Raw genomic sequence first — 20,539 nt, forward strand, 5'->3', positions numbered from 1 at the left:
GGAAAAGAAAGTAGCTTTTATCCCAGCCGCACTGCTGTGCCTGCACGGCATCTTAAGCTGCCATTCCTTTTTTTTTTTTTTTTTTTAACACTTTAACAGGAATGGAGATGTTTGTTGTGTGACAGCTCCGCTCGGTGTATTATCGCCCGGTGGGGATACTGTTTTGTTTTTTTATTATTCCCGAAGGATTAGGTGACATTACGTTTTTGCAAAGGAAGGAAAAAAAAAAAAACAGATCAACAGTGTAAAGATCAAGTATCGGAAATTCTTAAGCAAGCTGAGATGCTTGGATGTTGTTCTGGACTTCTGGCCATCTGTATCCCATACCCTAGAAGAGTGTTTTCCAACCAGTGGGCCTCCAGCTGTTGCAAAACGACAACTCCCAGCATGCCCAGGCAGCCGATGCTGGGTGTTGTCGTTTTGCAACAGCTGGAGGCCCAGCGTTTGGGAAACACTGCCCTAGAACATACTGTGAGTAACCATGTTGGGTCTTTATGTAATGACCTTGTTAAGAGATTTCCTATAATTATTGCCAATAAACAGTTTCTTAGTAATACAGTGATCCCTCAACTTACAATGGCCTCAACATACAATAGTTTCAACATACAATGGTCTTTTCTGGACCATTGTAACTTGAAACCAGACTCAACATACAATGTTACAGACAGTCCAGATCTGTGAAACGTGTCAATGGCCGGAAGAACCGACCAATCAGAATGGGCAATTTACTGGTAAAACCCCTGTATTACTGAAGCGTATGCACTGACTGATGTCTGGTAGCGCACCCTACAGTACAGGGAGGTATTACATGTTCTGTACACTTTACCTGTACCAGGGTTACCTGCTCCTTTGGACACCAGGTGAGGGCGGCTCCAGGTTACTTTTTTAGGACATTGTGTGTACTGTACAAGACCTCGAAGAAGCTCCTGTCCTCTACATAGACCAGTGTTTCCCAAAGAGGGTGTCTCCAGCTGTTGCAAAACTACAATTCCCAGCATGCCTGGACAGCCTTTGGCTGTCCGGGCATGCTGGGAGTTGTAGTTTTGCAACAGCTGGAGGCTCCCTGCTTGGGAAACACTGACATGGACAGTGATTTACATCTCCCAGCAGATCTTTCTTACTTGTATATATAAAGATTTGCTTTATCTATATTAGTTATCTACTTATTTTTCTTTAATCCTCACTTTTTCCTATTTTTGGATGACATTTTGGTGCCTTTAGAACAAATTACCATGTTTCCATAGAGTTCTGGTCTCAACATACAATGGTTTCAACATACAATGGTTTCAAAATACAATGGTTGTCCCAGAACCAATTAATATTGTGACTTGAGGGACCACTGTAATTGTATAAACAACACATTCTGATGTCACCACCAGATGAGTATACAGAGATGAGCGGCGTGGAGTTAAGTCAGGTCATCTGTAGTATTGCTTCCTCAGTATTTGGACACTAGAATGGTGTTTGCCAACCAGTGTGCCTCCAGCTGTTGCAAAACTACAGCTCCCAGCATGCCCGGACAACCAGATGAGTATACAGAGATGAGTGGTGTGTTACCTGGGCGCTGCTTATCTCCTATTCCTTTTCCAGAAGTTTCCTCTCCTGTGTTAACCACTGACCTGTATCACACCTTCTTTTAATAAACAAAAACTGTCCAGACATGCTGGGAGTTGTAGATTTGAAACAGCTGGAGGCACACCGGTTGGGAAACATTGCCCTAGAACATACTATGAGTCACCATATTGGGTTCTTTATGTTATGACCTTGTTGAGAGATTTTATATAATGCATACCAATAAAAATTTTTTAAGTCTTTAATAACTGTACAACAACTCCCAGCATGGCCAGACAACCAGATGAGTATACAGAGATGAGCGGCATGGTGGTCAGGTCATCTGTAGTATCGCTTCCTCAGTATTTGCACACTAGTACAGTTTTTGCAAACCAGTGTGTCTCCAGCTGTTCCAAGACCACAACTCCCAGCATGCCCAGACAACCAAATAAATATACAGAGGTGAGCGGCGTGCTACCTGGGCGCTGCTTATCTCCTACGGGAGTAGACTTTCACAGATTCCTTTTGACAGAAGTTTTTTCTCCTGTTGTTAGCCACTGACCTGCATCACACTCCTCTCTTAATAAACAAAGACTGTATGGACATGCTGGGAGTTGTAGTTTTGCAACAGCTCGAGGCGCATTGTTTGGGAAACACTGCCCTCCGGTAAATCTATGGCATTAGAGGATAAGGCTTCAACGGAACCCAGCTCCACGGCGCTAATCGACCACAACAGGTGTAAGGATAAAAAGGGATTTATTGACCAGAATGCAACGCGTTTCGCTGTGCATGCGCGGCGAAACGCGTTGCATTCTGCTCAGAGGATAAGGATTAGAGGATAAGGCTTCAACGGAACCCGGCTCCACGGCGCTGATCTGACCACAACAGGTGTAAGGATAAAAAGGGATTTATTGACCAGAATGCAACGCGTTTCGCTGTGCATGTGCAGCGAAACGCGTTGCATTCTGCCCAGAGGATAAGGATTAGAGGATAAGGCTTCAAGGGAACCCGGCTCCACGGCGCTGATCTGACCACAACAGGTGTAAGGATAAAAAGGGATTTATTGACCAGAATGCAACGTGTTTCGCTGTGCATGCGCAGCGAAACGCGTTGCATTCTGCCCAGAGGATAAGGATTAGAGGATAAGGCTTCAAGGGAACCCGGCTCCACGGCGCTGATAGACCACAACAGGCGTAAGGATAAAAAGGCATTTATTGACCAGAATGCAACGCGTTTTGCTGCGCATGCGCAGTGAAACGCGGTGCATTCTGGTCAATAAATCCCTTTTTATCCTTACACCTGTTGTGGTCTATCAGCGCCGTGGAGCCGGGTTCCCTTGAAGCCTTATCCTCTAATGCCACAGATTTACCGGAGGGCAGCGGACGACCTACTATCTTATGCGTACATCATTGTTGTGTATGAAGTTGCACAACCACCCAGGGTGAGCAATTCATTTATATATCTTTCCCACCACGGGATTTGAATGTTACTACTCTATGGAGCGCTTGACTTTTCATTCCTAAAACATACTATGAGACTGATCTAAGAGCACGTTATCCAGATCTTGTGGATTTTCAGGCCACCTCCCTAATGCACCATTTTCTTAAAGAAGACCACTTTTTAATGAACTTTTTGGGTGGTCTTCTCAAAGATGTTTCACTGTACTTGTGTAAAGCTAACTAAACGCAGTCTAGTTGTGACTACACTTGGTCAGTCAAAGCCGTATGGGGAAGATTGGTCAACTCTTGCTCTAGTCAGGCTTTGATAAGTTGCCCATAGCAACCAATCAGATTGCTTCTTTCATTTTTCAGAGACCTTTTCAGAAATGAAAGAAACAATCTGGTTGCTATGGGCAACTCAGCAACTCTTCCTCTAGACAGGATTTGATAAATCTCCCCCATTGAATGGGCCTACTAAAGAAGACTATGTGATGGTATTGTAATGAATACTTGAGACCATAAACCTGATGGGAATGGGTTCAACTCCAGAACTTGGAGGTACACGATTTTCTAGACACCCGGTATTTCTCAAATACAATGAGATCGGTAGATAGTTGGTATAGGTGGGATCTGCTTGGTAGCACCTACTTACAGAAGATGAAGGAGATCATAGTAGGGGAGACCATCAGGACCATATTTAAAAGGTGTATGATGGGCTTAAAGGGGTATTCCGGCCAAAAATATATTATCCCCTATCCAAAGGATAGGGGATAAAATGTCTGATCGCGGGGGGCCCGCTGCTGAGACCCCGCAATCTCCCTGCTGCGGGTGCTGAATCTCCAGTTTTGGAAACCTCCAGGTTTCCAGGACTGGGGACGTAACGTCACGCCACACCCCTGCCATACATGTCTATGGGAGGGGGCGTGATGGCCGTCACGCCCCCTCCCATAGACATGAATGGATGGGACGTGGCGTGGCGGAGGTTTCCGAAACTAGAGATGCAGTCCCCGCATTGAATGTGGGTGCTGCAGGGAGATCGCAGGGGGTCTCAGCAGTGGGCCCCCCGTGATCAGACATCTTATCCCCCATCCTTTGGATAGGGGATAAAATGTTTTTGCCTGAAATACCCCTTTAATGTCATAAGTTGGTACTGTCAAAACTTTTACTAGGTGATTCCTCTGGACATTATAAATCCATGAGTATTTACATTTATATACAAAGGGGTCAAAGTCTGGAAGGAATTTCTTCCCCTGGTATAGGGCACTTGGCTTTGGCCTCATAAGGCTTTTTTGCCTTTCCCTGGATCAACACCGTAGGAACATATAGGGTTATAGGTTGAACTTGATGGACTCTTTTTCCAACCTCATGAACTATCTAAGAAAAACCCTGGAGAAGCAAAAGCACAATTGATACCGCCATCTAATAGAACTCTTGTACGCATCATAACATTCGTGCAGGATAGTTACTTGCTGTTTTGTAGACGGGCCGCGTTCAAGATTGTCTTCTAGGAAATATGATCAGCATAGCTTTATGAAAGCCACGATCTTAGAAAAAAAATAAATTGAAGAGTTGATAGCGCTGTGTGTAGATTATTCCGAAGCATTTACTGCGGAGCTTTACAGACACTTCATTTATAAATGAGTCTGTTGGTCTGGAAAGTGCAATTTGGATGGCAAACTGGTTAAAAGAAGAGCAGCTGTACATGTCTGACACACTGACTCGCGCAGGATGCGTATACCAGACCTCCGAGTGGTGTCACAGTCATTACTATGTTGGTGAATAACAGAATTGGATGATAGAATCGTTCATATCCTTATCGCCAGACATCATGTGATCATAGATACAGCCAAACTATTTTTCTAAAAGCACCCTGAGGAAGATGCTGTATAAAAAGGAGTAGTTTATACTGTAAGGCTATGGCTATGTTCACGTGGCGGAATATTTACCAAATGTCCACCTGGAAAACCCTCAATTCATTTCTGAAAGAATTGACGTGTCATTTTCCCAACACATATTTCCACCACGGAAATTCCGCCATGTGCACGGTGCAGCAGAATCCCATTGTAAACCACAGGACGATTGGAATTTTCAAGCTGATCAGGAATACAGTAACAGGCAAATGGAAAAGTTTTACCAATTTCATCCACATTCTGTGGAAATTTCCCAGATAGATTATGACTTGTGATGCAAATTTCCAAATTCACATCATGTGAATTGTTTTTTGCATATTTTACCCTTTCCAATGTGGTCAAGTACAATCCACAGTACAGATTTTGCTGTGAATTCTGCCGTGGATTTTCAGCTAAATTTACTGGCCATCAGGCAGGTGAATGAGATTTTGCATATTCAAATGCTGTAAACTTGCAGGGTCAATTTTAAAATTTGCAGAATAGTTTTTCCGATTTTCCCTATAGATTTGCCGTATTTATCGGCGTATAACACGCACTTTTAAAACTTAAATTTAAGGCAAAAAGCCTGCCTGCGTGTTATACGCAGATAAGTCTTCTGGTCACTTATTTAAAGCGCCCGCAGCAGCGGCTGCTTGTTAAGTATTAGCAGCACGGCCGCGGCCACTTTAAATCAGTGACCAGCGGCATCTTCCCCCCACTCTGTAAAACTGTCAACTGTTTTCTCCCGCACTATCTACAGGTACTGGTGGATAGTGCGGGAGACACTGATTAAAATGAGCCCTACCTTGTCCGGATCTACCCTACCTTTTAATCAGCGTCTCCCGCACTATCCACCAGTACCTGTAGATAGTGCGGGAGAAAACAATTGACAGTTTTACTTTGAATTTTTCTTACCTCCCCCTCCCTCATCATTCCCCCTTTTCCCTGCTTTTTATAGTTTTCTTTATTTTCCTTATCTGGCTGCGCTTCGGCAGGTCAGGTCCGGTGTCGGGTCTTGCGGGCTGCAGTCAGTGAAGCAGATGAGTGACGTCCTCTGCCGGCTTCTCTGCGCGGCATCAGTGACGTCACTTTTCATTTCCTGTAGTCGCCGCCGAAAAGTGACATCTCTGATGCCGCACAGAGAAGTCGGGAGAGGACTCATCTGCTTCACTGACCCCGCAGCCCGCAAGACAGCCAAAGCGCAGCCAGGTAAGGGAAATATAAAAAACTATGAAAAGCAGGAAAAAGGGGGAATGATGAGGGAGGGGAAGAATAGCATACAGTGGTCTTCAACCTGCGGACCTCCAGATGTTGCAAAACTACAACTCCCAGCATGCCCGGACAGCCAACGGCTGTCCGGGCATGCTGGGAGTTGTAGTTTTGCAACATCTGGAGGTCCGCAGGTTGAAGACCACTGCCGTAGGAGGAACATGATGGGGGGGATGATGAGACAGGGGAAAATGATGGGTGGCATAATGAGACAGGTTGGGGGGGATGATGAGGGGGGAATAAAGGGGGACATGATGAGACAGCGTGGGGGGGATGATGATGGGGGACATGATGAGACAGGGTGGGGGGATGATGAGGGGGGAATGATGGGGGACATGATGAGACAGCGTGGGGGGGATGATGATGGGGGACATGATGAGACAGGGTGGGGGGGATGATGAGACAGCGTGGGGGGGATGATGATGGGGGACATGATGAGACAGGGTGGGGGGATGATGAGGGGGGAATGATGGGGGACATGATGAGACAGCGTGGGGGGGATGATGAGGGTGGAATTATGGGGGACATGATGAGACAGGGTGGGGGGATGATGAGCCAGGAGGAAATGATGGTGGGGGGAGGCACTAAATTCTTAATGTCTGTATGGCTAGTGGTGGTCTATGGCAGGGGGAAATGATGAGACATGGGAGGATGATGAGACATGGGGGGTGGCGATGAGAGGGGTAAATGTGGCACAGGGACTGATAAAAGGGAAGGAATGATGTGGCACTGGAGGGGACGGGACCAAACTGAGGTGCAGAAGAAAACAAAGTTGGGGGGGATGATGTGGCATTTAGTCCAAGTCATTTATTTTACATTTTATTTTTTTTACTTTAATTTCCCTGTTAAAATGGGGGGTACGTGTTATACGCCAGTGCGTGTTATATGCCGATAAATACGGTAATCTCTTTCAGTGTTAGAGGGGGGGAAATCCGTGGTATTAAGCAATGGCGTCAGTTCAAGGATGAAGGATTTTCCAGGGTTGCACGGAGTTGGCCTGTAAGGGATGCCTGATAATGGCTTATCAATCACAATTGTACATTTAATTTAAGTGTTACATGAATTGGTAGTATCGCAGGAGTCAGTCAGTGAGTCATTTCATCCATTTTACCTTCCTGCACAAATCCTGGAATCCTGTACTGTGGTGAGTGACAAGACGCTACCGTAAGCATCATTTACACACAAATCTGCATGACGGTTGCCAGTCTCCTAGCAGAAGCAGCTCCTCGGACCCCCTCTCTGGCTTTGCCCCCACATGTACAACCCCGGCTTAATCATGGCAGCTGTAATTAGCAGGTCTGTGAGCGACCACAGTGATGCAGGAAGCAGCTCCCGGGGGTCCGAGAAATGGAACATTGGCGTCATCCTGTGTGTGTGCAAGTCTCAGGCTTCTACATATTTTTTTTATCCTTTCTTGCCCTTGTTCTTTCACACCATATTTTCCTCTCAGATAATCTTCCGCAGCATCTAATGAAAATGCATTCCGCTAAGCTCCTGTCACTTTGCCGAAACGTCTGAGGGACTCTCCAAAGTTTTAAGAACTACGTTGCATTGTACCGAGAAGAAGCTGTGGTCTCCCTTGCGCAGTCTCTCATTTATTATTGTTAGATCGCAATCCCGGATTTCTTTCACTTTAATAGGATGTAACTGTTCACTGAGGCACAGTAGACCCAAGCAAACGCTGAATGTACATGGAGCTGAATGTACATGAAGAGGCTGCAAATTTAAAAGATGTAGAGAACGAGGTCTATGTGCCTGTTTGGGTATTAAAAAGGCGTTTTTGATAAAAGATGATGCAAGAAATATAGATCTTTATCCCCAACCAGTGTAGCAAAACTATCACTCCCAGCATGCCTAAACAGCAAACATTTGTGTCTTTTTTGCTATACAGTGATCCCTCAACTTACAATGGCCTCAACATGCAATAGTTTCAACATACAATGGTGTTTTCTGGACCATTGTAAGTTGAAACCAGACTCAACATACAATGCAACAGACAAGTTCAGATCTGCAAAACATGTCAATGGCCGGAAGAACTGACCAATCAGGATGGGCAATTTACTGGTAAAACACCTGTATTACTGAAGCGTATACACTGACTGTTGTCTGGGAGCGCCCCATACCGTACAGGGAGGTAGTACATGTTCTGTACTCTTTACCTGTATTACTGAAGTGTATGCACTGACTGGTGTCTGGTAACGCCCCCTACAGTACAGGGAGGTACTACATGTTCTGTACTACTCTTTACTTGTATTATTGAAGTACATGCACTGACTGGTGTCTGGTAGCGTCCCCTACAGTACAGGGAGGTATTACATGTTCTGTACTCTTTACCTGTGCCAGGGTTAGCTTCTCCTTTTGGACACCAGGTGAGGACGACTCCATGTTACTTTTTTTAGGACATTGCTTGTTCTGTACAGGACCCTGAAGAAGCTCCTGTCCCCTACATAGACCAGTTTTTTCCCAAGCAGGGTGCCCCCAGCTGTTGCAAAACTACAACTCCCAGCATGCCCGGACAGCCTTTGGCTGTCCGGGCATGCTGGGAGTTGTAGTTTTGCAACAGCTGGAGGCTCCCTGCTTGGAATACACTGAAATAGACAGTGATTACAGCTCCCAGCAGATCTTTCTTACTTTTATATGTAAGGATTTGCTTTATCTATATTAATTATCTACTTATTTATCTTTAACCCTCACTTTTTTTCCCTATTTTTGGATGACATTTTGGGGCTTTAGAACCAATTACCAAGTTTCCATAGAGTTCTGATCTCAACATGCAATGGTTTCAACATACAATGGTCGTCCTGGAACCAATTAATATTGTAACTTGAGGGACCACTGTAGTTTTTGCCTGTAACTGGAGTAAGTTATACCAGAAATCTTCACCAGCTCTATATTTCTATGGCAGCCACAGATGTGCCAGATTTATTAGGACGCGTGCGCCTTTTAATAGTTCCTACACATCTGATACCACAGGGCTTTTACTGTCCATGCATACTACGAAATTTCCAGAATTTGGGATTCTGCTAAACTGTGCACACTGTAGAAATTCCAATTCTGGACTCTGCCGAAAGAATGAACATGTTCATTCATTCGGGGAAATTCCACCATGAACTGCATTGCCATTATTTGGGACAGAGCATGTTTGCGCAGTTATAGCACTAGTTCATTCTGGTGGCCCCTGCTGCCCCAGGAAATTTCATAGTGTACATGGGCCCTAACCGAAATGTGGTCCTAGTAAGTGTCCTCCCTTTATGGACAAAAGTATTGGGCCCCACATTTTAATAATTGATTTTAGGTGTTTCATTAAAGGGTACCTCTCATCAAAAAAACTTTTGATATATTATAGATTAATGTATGCAGAATAACTTTACAATTGCATGTTATTACAAAATATGTTTCTTTCTATTTAATTTTCCACTTTGAAGAAATGACCACTAGGGGTCTCCCTACCAGTCCTGGCAGCAAGCATTTCAGACTCATGCTGGAGTCCTAAACACTACGAGCTGCCAGTCTGCTTTGTTCACAAAGGAGAACACTCAGAGCTGCCAGCCTGCTTTGTTCACAGCCTGTTTGGCTGTGAACAAAGCAGGCTGGCAGCTCTGAGTGTTTAGGACTCCAGCATGAGTCAGAAATGCTTGCTGACAGGACTGATCGGTAAAAATACGATAGAAAGAAGCATATTTTTCATTAACATGCTATTGGAAAGTTATTCAACATTCATTAATCTAAAATATATCAAAAGTTTATTTGATGAGAGGTACCCTTTAAGTACAGTTGCCAAAGGTTTATAAAACTAGCTTATACCAAATGCAGTCACCTTTGCAAACATTTGTAAAGGAATGGGTCGTTCTGAATAGCTAACTGTGTTCCAGTATGGTACTGTGGTAGAACGCCACTGCTGCAACAAGTCGGGGTGTAATTCCTTTACTCCTAGATCTTGCTCGATCAACTGTGAGCGATATGGTTAAAAATTGGAAGAATATAGGACCCACGGCATTTTACCCACATAGTGTAGACCGTGTGAAGTTACAGAGTGGGGTCACCAAGTACTAAGGCACATTGTGAATAAAAGTCTTGATCGCTTTGCTAACCTAATATCTGCCAAATTTACATCACCAGGCCCAATGTGAAGCATTGGATGGAGTAGTGTAAAGCACATCACCTCTAGACTTGTGTTCTTTCTGACATCTGAATCTGTTGTTTGGTGAATGACAGGAAAATGTTACCTGCCTTATGGCATTGTGCCAGCTGGATAGTTTAACGAAGGAGGGATAATGCTATGGGATTATGTGCCAGGGGTTGACCCAAGCTCCTTAGTTCCACTGAAGGGAAATTTGAATGCTTTCACGTACCAAGTCATTGTGGACAATTGTATGACTGCAACTTTATGGGAACAGTTTAGGTTGAGCCCTTTTCGGTTCCAGCATGACTGTGCACCAAACAAGGTTGAGTGAGGGTTCTGGAAGAACTTGACTGGCCCACACAACTATATTCCACACCTTTGGTATTGTGAGCCAGGCCCCCTCATCCAACATGACTAACCTCACTAATGCTTTTCTGAGTGTTCCAAAATTGCAAGCAAAATCTTGTATAAAGTCTTCCCAGAAGTGTGAACATTGCTAAAATTGTAAAGAGATTAAGGTCATATTAAAGGGGTACTCCGCGGAATTAAACCCATAGCTCATCCTTTTTCCTCTTATCGACCTATTTATGTCTAAATATCATTCAATAGCTATATAGAGTAGTTCCCCCTCTTTGGTTGTCACGTGCATGAAGTGAAGGAATGACATCATCCAGCTATCCACTCTGTCTCTGTCTAAATCCCTCTCTGAAAGCAGCCCCCACCCTCCTGCGAGACACATACCATGTGGTTTCTTCCCTGCACTTATAATTCATGCTCTCTTTAGTGCTTAGAACTGGGAGGTGTGTGCAGCCTTAGACAATCAAACATTGAAGCTCCCTCTGCTGCTCAGAGCAGGAGGGTGGGGGCTGGCAGAGCAGAGCTACAATGCTTGCTGGGAGATGTAGGCAAGGGGAGGGAAGGATGGGAAAAATATCAAGCAGCTAGAGAAGAAAACAGGGGCTACAGGAGCCATGCATATAAGAAAGGATGGTTTACAGGAAACATAGCAAGGTAATGTGGTGGCTTTAGAACTAAATATATATATATATATATATATATATATATATATATATATATATATATTGATTTAGAATGAGATGTCAAAAAAACAACTCCTGCAGGTGTATTGTATGGTATGGATGTCCAAATACTTTTTTCCGTAGAGGGTAGGGTCCCATCTAGTAGCTACTGCATGTTAAAAATATCACTCCTATGTGCCATTGTCAATAGCCAAACTATATGTACCATACAACTGGAAAAATCCTTTTTTTTTTTTTTTTTTTTTTTAAATATCACTGCACGTGGGGTTTAATTTCCATGTAATAGCTGCAACTTGGGAATATACCCAGAAAGGCTGGGTTCACACAGTGTAAATTTTTCAGAGCATATTTAATTTTGCAGCATTTTGACCGATTACGGTCACATTTTCCAGGATAATTGAATCATCAAATTTTACTTTGTGTGAATCCAGCCAATTTGCCTTTCATGAGTTTAAAAAAGGGTGGGTGACCATATTCGGTTATGGCACAGCTCTCGCAGAAACTGTATAGCTATAAATCGCTGCTTAGAGTTTTTGACAGAGAAAGGTGGAACAGTTTGTTTTTTTCTTCTTATATTGTACTGTATTTCTCACATTCTAATTTTGTTATTAAAATTTAAAACTGACTTACAGTATGTTTTTCTTGTAGACAAATATTCCTTTCTTGCAAAATGTCTTGAATAACCATCAATTCCTGCATGGAACAGTGGACACCCAGTTTATTGATGAAAATCCTGACCTCTTCAACCTGCGTCCTGTACAGAACAGAGCGCAGAAGCTCCTTCACTATCTAGGTAACAGCTGACATGTATATACTGTATATGCCTGCATTCGTATATTCACTTCAGACAGGATCAATGGAAAATGTCTAAATGGAAATGAGTGAGGCTAAAGAGAGTCAGGACTGATGAAAAACAAACTCTTTTCAGGTCACGTGATGGTGAATGGACCCACTACACCTATTCCTGTTGACGCCAAGCCATCAACTATAGATCCTGTCATACCACCCATCCAAATGAGTGAGTAATATGAACTACAGTTCACTTTAATAACCTTAGAAGATTAATATGCAATGTGATATACTACTGAGTCAGTAGACTGGGACTGTGATTCAGTCAAAGAAAATTAGTTATAGATGTTTCTTTGGCAGCCGCAGTGTTCTCTGTGAATAATGCTCTAAAGGCTCCTTTAGTAAACCTTAAATTGGTTGATAACAATTCCTAGAGTATAGTCTGCCAGCAGAATTGGGGGAGTCATTAGTTCCTTGTTGAGATTTCCTGAATATGAGATCACTTGGACGGATGGGTTTGTTGTTTTATATGACCGAAAAAGAAGGATGACTAGCACTGCAGACATGTTTATATTATATATTGTGGTATTATCGGTAAAATGTCATCCTCAGTTACAATAATTCCTTCTTTTTTCTTAATATTTAAGGTGAGCCCCCTTCTGGGTATAGAGATATCCTTCTCCGTGATGGTCCGGAAGGTTTTGCAAAGGCCATCCGTAACCACCGTGGTCTTCTGCTTATGGACACTACATTTCGAGATGCCCACCAGTCACTACTTGCTACACGTGTTCGTACTCATGACCTTAAAAAGATCTCTCCATTTGTCTCGCAAAATTTCAACAATCTGTTCAGTTTGGAAAATTGGGGAGGTAAGATCTTATATACTGTATAGCTTCAATGGAACCCAAAAAATACGTAATCTTTAGCAACTGGGAAATCACAGCTAATCCTCCATGCTTGTATTGTATAGGTCTTAAATGATAAGTAATCTTTCATTGAAGTGTTCAGGATAAGCTGAAGTAGCATTTTTTTTTTACTAACTTATGATTTGTACAGATGTAGTGTCGGCCAACTAGATTGTGGCGGCGCTACGTTGTCATGCTTCTGTGCCTCCTATCTTGCATTTACCAGTCTGCGCACTGGTGGCACTTGCACCTGGACTGTTAAATGTGATGAGCGGCAATGTATACTGTACTGTATGCATTCCCACTCAAGCACCTTAGAAAGAGAGAAACTCAACAGTTCTCACAACCAGTAGCATAGCCCATTGACGTTTAAATATGTCACGTGACAAGAGAGAGCCAATAGGATGTAATGGAGGCGGACCATCTCATTCTATGGCAAATCTCATTCCACGGCAATGCACCGGTCTTGTTGGTGGTCACTATATTTGTATATGTCATTATTCACCAGTTTTCCCCTCTTGCACGTTCAAGCTCTAATTTTCAGTTGTTCCTGAACTAGTGGGTGTAGACTAGCTGCTATCTTGTTTACTTTACGCTGCACACACAGAAGATAAGGTCCTGCCCCCTATATCTCTACAGCACACCCTTAGAAAGAGCAAAAGCCTGGAGGACATTATAGAGCAATACAGTGAATCAAGCAGTGTGGTGGGATAGAAGATATTTCGGTTCAGTCTGCATCTAACTCCTCCTACCCTCCACTCTCCATTTACTAATGTAGGAAGCTCTAACCTTATCTATCAGTGAGCTAAGATTCAGGTTCATCCCTCAGAAATAATTTTTAGCAGTTTTTTTTTAATTGTTTAGTGGGGTGGGGGGTATGAACGGAGCCTTATGAGTAGAGAAAGAGGCATTTCTCTCTGATAAGAATTTCTTATAATCATTAACTGGTGATTTATTCCAAGTTTTTTTTAAAGTTTAGTGAGCCTTCTCATAGGGCTGGGCGGTATAACGGTTCATACCGGATACCGAAATTTTTGTGCTGCACGATATGAATTTGGCTCCTCCCCCTCGGGAATGAATGAATTATCAGCCCAGCACTTCCCCATCGGGGAACTAATCATATGTGACCCGCGAGCGCTGTTCTGACCCCCCCCCCCCCCCCAATTAATTATCAGCCCAGTGCTGCGCTGCGCTACTACTCACATATCACCCGCAAGCACTGCCCTCCTCGTCCTCCTACTTGTTGCGGACGCGGACACTCTATACCAGCGGTCTTCAACCTCCAGATGTTGCAAAACTACAACTCCCAGCATGCTGGGAGTTGTAGTTTTGCAACATCTGGAGGTCCGCAGGTTGAAGACCACTGCTCTATACTGTATCCCTATACCCGGGCTGCAAAAGGTAAACATAATAAACTTTAACTCACCTTCCCCGTCGGTCCGGTCCAGCTTCCTAGGGAACGGAACGTCAGAAAGTCGTCAGCCTATCACCAGCCACAGCGATGTTCCGCCTCGGCCGGTGGTAGGTTGAGCACACTGTCATGTAAGAAGCCGGCTTCTTACATGACAGTGGGCTCAGCCTATCACCGGCCGAGGCGGAACATCGCTGCGGCCGGTGATAGGCTGACGGCTGTCCGACGTTCACGTCCCCAGGAAAAGCGTAAGGCCGACGTAGGAACATGCGTTAAAGTTTATTTTTGTTTACCCTTTGTAGCCCAGGCATAGGGATACAGTATAGAGCGTCAGCGCCGGCGGCCGCAACAAACAGGAGCATGAGGAGAGCAGCGCTTGTGGGTGAAGTGAGTAGTACCAAGATGGGGACAGCGCAGCGCTGGGCTAATAATTAATTTTGAGGGGGGGAATACCGTTATATACCGTGGAACCGCCATAAGTTACAAAAATACCGCGATACACATATTTGGCCATACCGCCCAGCCCTACCTTCTCATTCTGTCAGTCAGCCACATTCAGCCAGGTGAGTCCTAAAAAATAGGAATAGGCAAAGACATTCTTCCAGTCCATGTCACAGTCCTTTCTAGTGGAAACTGAGCTTAGTCTTCAGAGTCCTAGACATAGTTTCTGAAAGAGCAAATAACAGATCAATCTCCCATTAGGTCCAGGCTATTTATTTCTATATTCCTTTATAAAAATAAAGCTAATTTCTAGGAACTTTCTTCTTTACATTATTAGCTCCTGTGGCTTCCAGAGCTTTTCATAATGGTCAAGCAGCTTTTAAAATAACAGGGATTTTCCTATATGACAGCACATACAAGGGCCCTATGTGTGGTCCTGATTGCAGACTATTGTGCTGATCTGCGGAGCTTTTGTGTCTTTAATGTTCAAGTATCATGACTTTCTTGAATCACTTTAGCCAACATGTGTAGGTGTAAAATTATACAGTAGATTGAACTATGTGTTGGAAATGATGGCTAAACTCCTGTACTCTTGTTTGACACATAATATTGTTTGCTTAAAGCTGAAAAACTAAATATTATTTCTTTCCCGTTACAGGTGCAACTTTTGACGTAGCCATGCGATTCCTCTATGAATGCCCTTGGAGGAGATTGCAAGAATTGAGGGAGCTTATCCCTAACATACCCTTCCAGATGCTTCTCAGAGGGGCAAATGCCGTGGGATATACCAACTACCCTGATAATGCGGTTTTCAAGTACGTTTTAGAGTAAAGAATACATGTGTGAGAGCATTGTTACGTTGTCCAGCCTTGATTCTGTAGGTCCGGTGCGTTTCCATGACTAATGGTTCCATTGTTCTACAATTTTCTCTACTCAGGTTTTGTGAAGTGGCGAAAGAGAATGGGATGGATATCTTCAGGGTGTTTGACTCTCTGAATTATCTGCCTAATATGATTTTAGGCATGGAGGCAGCAGGTCAAGCCGGTGGGGTTGTAGAAGCTGCCATCTCATATACTGGTGATGTGGCGGACCCTACTCGCACCAAGTACACCTTGGATTACTATATAAATCTAGCCGAAGAGCTTGTCAAAGCTGGAACACACATCTTGTGCATCAAGGTACTTTATATAAAACCTTGAGTAATATTTGTTTATTAGTGGACTAGTATAGTATAGTGATTTTTTTCTTACCAGCAGTGTATAACTTGGCTGGTGTCGGCCTAACAAGCGTAAGTCCAGCTCACTCCCAAGCCCGTAGCGCCTGGACTGGCGTGGGCGACTCCTAGGACACAGCAGTATAAACGGAGAAGATGTCCAGCGCAGGTATAGCTTCTGAAGACGTAGGACATGACAAAGTGACGCGTTTCGGCCCTAACGTCAGGCCTTAGTCAACTAACTGATGACTAACGCCTGACTTTAGGGCCGAAACGCGTCACTTTGTCATGTCCTACGTGTTCTGAAGCTTTCAATAAAAACAACCGTTCCTATACCTGCGCTGGACATCTTCTCCATTTAACTTGGCTGGTGTCAATGATTTATTTAGTACACAATGAAGAAAAGTCTGTGTTCAATTTCTGAAATTGCTCAGTGTTTGTGTAGTAAGTTTTGCTCCCAAGTGTAAATATATTTTTAGCCATAAGCAGAGAAGAAACGTTCTTGTAACTTTATACCTTTGTTAAGCAGCCAACCTAAAATCTAAGTACCTATTTTTCTCTTTTCTAGGACATGGCAGGATTGTTGAAACCCAGAGCTGCAGATCTGCTAATCCGAGCCCTTAGAGACAAATTTCCAGACATCCCAATTCATGTGCATACCCATGACACAGCCGGCGCTGGGGTGGCATCTATGCTGGCATGTGCTGAAGCTGGGGCCGACATTGTGGACGTTGCTGTTGATTCAATGTCCGGGATGACTTCTCAGCCTAGTATGGGGGCTTTGGTGGCGTGTACAAAGGGCACAGAGCTAGACACAGGTAATTTTTGTATTAAGACAGGAGAGCCCGGCACTACAGAGACCATAGGGGGTGGATAGGGACTCGGATATCAGTACTGCGGTATATAAACGTATTAGTGGTGCTCTAGCTTCTATAGTAGAACCTCAATTCCCAGTGAGATAAGAGAAAGGAAAAAGCAGGCAACTCACCATTTGCAATATCCATCTATGGATTACTATATAATATATTTAACATACCTTTGCACATATTTAATAGTGAATCGGCTGACACACTGATATGAGACAAATGTGCGTGTATACAAAATTACCTGTAAGATAAGAGAAACGAAAAAGCCAGCGACTCACCATCCGTACGTCTTCAGACTTCTTTTATTGAGATACTCACATAAAGATCTCGGGAGGGGACATGAACGGGGGGGGGGGGGGGGTGCAGATAGGCGACAAGCTCCGTTTCGCACTGTCTAGTGCTTTATCCGGCCATAATGGCCGGATGAAGCACTAGACAGTGCGAAACGGAGCTTGTCACCTATCTGTACCCCCCCCCCCCCCCCCCCAGTTTCATGCCCCCTCCCGAGATTTTTATGCGAGTACCTCAATAAAAGAAGTCTGAAGACGTACGGATGGTGAGTCGCTGGCTTTTTCGTTTCTCTTATCTTACAGGTAATTTTGTATACACGCACATTTGTCTCATATCAGTGTGTCAGCCGATTCACTATTAAATATGTGCAAAGGTATGTTAAATATATTATATAGTAATCCATAGATGGATATTGCATTTAACTGTACCCCACAACTTGAACCTTTCTGTGTTATTAACCAGTCTAGACTATGACATGTTTGCTCCTTGTAACGCTCACATGCCTGAATAGCTGTATGGGGATGTGTGCTACATTTACCTATTAGCTTCAGCTTTTATGTCATTTCAATGTCAGGTACTTTCCATATAGCCAAAGGATTGTAAGCAGGCGCCAGCCTCTCAGTCCGGGATGTCAGTGCTGCCACACGGCTCATACACAAGAAAGATGAGGAAAAGTAATTACATATTTGCTTTATTTAGCATATGTGGTGAAGCAATATTCTATTTAATTTTTTTTAGCTTTTTTTTATTTATTTATTATAATTTTTTTTTTCCATTGTATTCTTACATCGCTTCTATTAGCAAAGCAGCACAACATTCTTTTTGTGCAGTTTTGGCCAATTGTATGGACCCATAGCAGGAATATGCTGCATCCATGATGTAATTGTGATTGCCTAGAGCCACCACTAAGCACATATACAGTGCATAGTGAAAGTATTCGGCCCCCTTGAACTTTTCGACCTTTTGCCACATTTCAGGCTTCAAACAAAAAGATATAAAACTGTAACTTTTTCTGAAGAATCATCAACAAGTGGGACACAATCATGAAATGGAACAAAATTTATTGGAGATTTCAAACTTTTTTAACAAAAAACTGAAAAATTGGGCGTGCAAAATGATTCAGCCCCCTTTGTAGCGCCACCTTTTGCTGCGATTACAGCTGTAAGTCACTTGGGGTATGTCTCATGTTTGCACATCGAGAGACTGAAATGTTTGCCCATTCCTCCTTGAAAAACAGCTGGAGCTCAGTGAGGTTGGATGGAGAGCATTTGTGAACAGCAGTTTTCAGTTCTTTCCACAGATTCTCGATTGGATTCAGGTCTGGACTTTGACTTGGCCATTCTAACACCTGGATATGTTTATTTGTGAACCATTCCATTGTAGATTTTGCTTTCCCATCAATTTTAACCATCTTCCCTGTCCCTGCTGTAGAAAAGCTGGCCCAAACCATGATGCTGCCACCACCATGTTTGACAGCGGGGATGGTGTGTTCAGGGTGATGAGCTGTGTTGCTTTTACGCCAAACATAATGTTTTGCCGTTTTGCATTGTTGCCAAAAAGTTGGATTTTGGTTTCATCTGACCAGAGCACCTTCTTCCATATATTTGGTGTGTCTCCCAGGTGGCTTGTGGCAAACTTTAAACAACACTTTTTATGGATATCTTTAAGAAACGGCTTTCTTCTTGCCACTCTTCCATAAAGGCCAGATTTGTGCAGTATACGACTGATTGTTCTCATATGGACTGAGTCTCCCACCTTAGCTGTAGATCTCTGAAGTTCATCCAGAGGGACCATGGGCCTCTTGGCTGCATCTCTGATCAGTCTTCTCCTTGTATGAGCTGAAAGTTTAGAGGGACGGCCAGGTCTTCGTAGATTTGCAGTGGTCGGATACTCCTTCCATTTCAATATTATCGCTTGCAGAGTCCTCCTTGTGATGTTTAAAGCTTGGGAAATCTTTTTGTATCCAAATCTGGCTTTAAACTTCTCCACAACAGTATCTCGGACCTGCCTGGTGTGTTCCTTGTTCTTCATGATGCTCTCTGTGCTTTAAACGGACCTCTGAGACTATCACAGTGCAGGTGCATTTATGCGGAGACTTGATTACACACAGGTGGATTCTATTTATCATCATTAATCATTTAGGTCAACATTGGATCATTCAGAGATCCTCACTGAACTTCTGGAGAGAGTTTGCTGCACTGAAAGTAAAGGGGCTGAATAATTTTGCACGCCCAATTTTCAGTTTTTTATTTAGCAAAGTTTGTAATATCCAATAAATTTCGTTCCACTTGCATGATTGTGTCCCACTTGTTGTTGATTCTTCACAAAAAATTACAGTTTTATATCTTTGTTTGAAGCCTGAAATGTGGCAAAAGGTTGAAAAGGGGTCCGAATACTTTCACTATGCACTGTATGTATATGTATATATATATATATATATATATCTCATTCTAAAAAAAAAAAAAACTTTGGACATGTCACAGGTTTGTGGGCTGCGGGGTGGATTTATAAAGGTCTGCTTCGTGCTTACCAAGTAGGCGGGGTGTTAGATGGAGGATGTGGCTTTACGTGAAGGGTATTTTGACGCCCTGTGCCTCATATTTAAAGTGTAGTTCAAAGCAGGTGCGATCTTACACTGGTGGAGGTTTACTTGACTGAGTGCTTTACTTCTCAACCCCCTGTGATCTAAGTCTTGCAGTAAGATGGAGATGACAGGGAGCTTGGGAGTGAAGCGCCTAAAAGCACGCTTCTCCCCTACTGTATCTAGAGATCACAAATTTTCATATGTCTCTGCGACTTGTGAGAATTATTATTTTTTTTTATAAGAACAGGGACATTTTAATGAATCCTACACGAGCTGTGAGATGTGTAAACAGGACTCTGCTTCCAGTTGACTGTCAATCATCCAGGGACTGGGATGGAGGGGGAGTGATAAGGCTTCAGGGTCTTGGGAACGCCTCTTTGACTCTTTACACCAAAGAATAAAAAAAATGTTTGCGCATTATGGAAGCACAGACAAATATGACATATAACAGCTATGTAACAGTGTCAGCACTTTGCATTGTGAATTGTAGCTTACAGATTCCCTTTATGTAATTGCTGTCTTATAGTTCTCATTCTATTTCATCTGACCAGATAAGATGACTGCTTTGTAATTTTAAAACCATACCAACGCTTCACTTAGTATTGGTAAATGTCATTTTTTACTATGAAACCTGCTCCCATTAGCTTTGATATTTGTCTTTGTTATTGGCTGAAAGTTACAAAAGCTTACAATGATTCCTTTCTATGTAGATGGACAATAGAGATTTC

The 20,539-nt window shown here is 43.3% G+C and overlaps 1 protein-coding gene across 2 annotated transcripts in view; it reads left to right on the forward strand.

The window, feature by feature from the left end:
* PC (pyruvate carboxylase) overlaps positions 1-20,539 on the forward strand; it is a 537,865-nt gene that overhangs the window by 487,485 nt on the left and 29,841 nt on the right. For both annotated transcript variants that reach the window (XM_056527381.1, XM_056527380.1), the window contains exons 11-16: positions 11,960-12,104; positions 12,240-12,329; positions 12,748-12,969; positions 15,516-15,672; positions 15,795-16,035; positions 16,639-16,888. In XM_056527381.1, the coding sequence (XP_056383356.1) occupies positions 11,960-12,104; positions 12,240-12,329; positions 12,748-12,969; positions 15,516-15,672; positions 15,795-16,035; positions 16,639-16,888 (1,105 nt within the window). The remainder of the gene's footprint in view (positions 1-11,959; positions 12,105-12,239; positions 12,330-12,747; positions 12,970-15,515; positions 15,673-15,794; positions 16,036-16,638; positions 16,889-20,539) is intronic.

This window comes from Hyla sarda, chromosome 6, assembly GCF_029499605.1.
Source record: "Hyla sarda isolate aHylSar1 chromosome 6, aHylSar1.hap1, whole genome shotgun sequence".
Lineage (NCBI taxonomy): Eukaryota > Metazoa > Chordata > Amphibia > Anura > Hylidae > Hyla > Hyla sarda.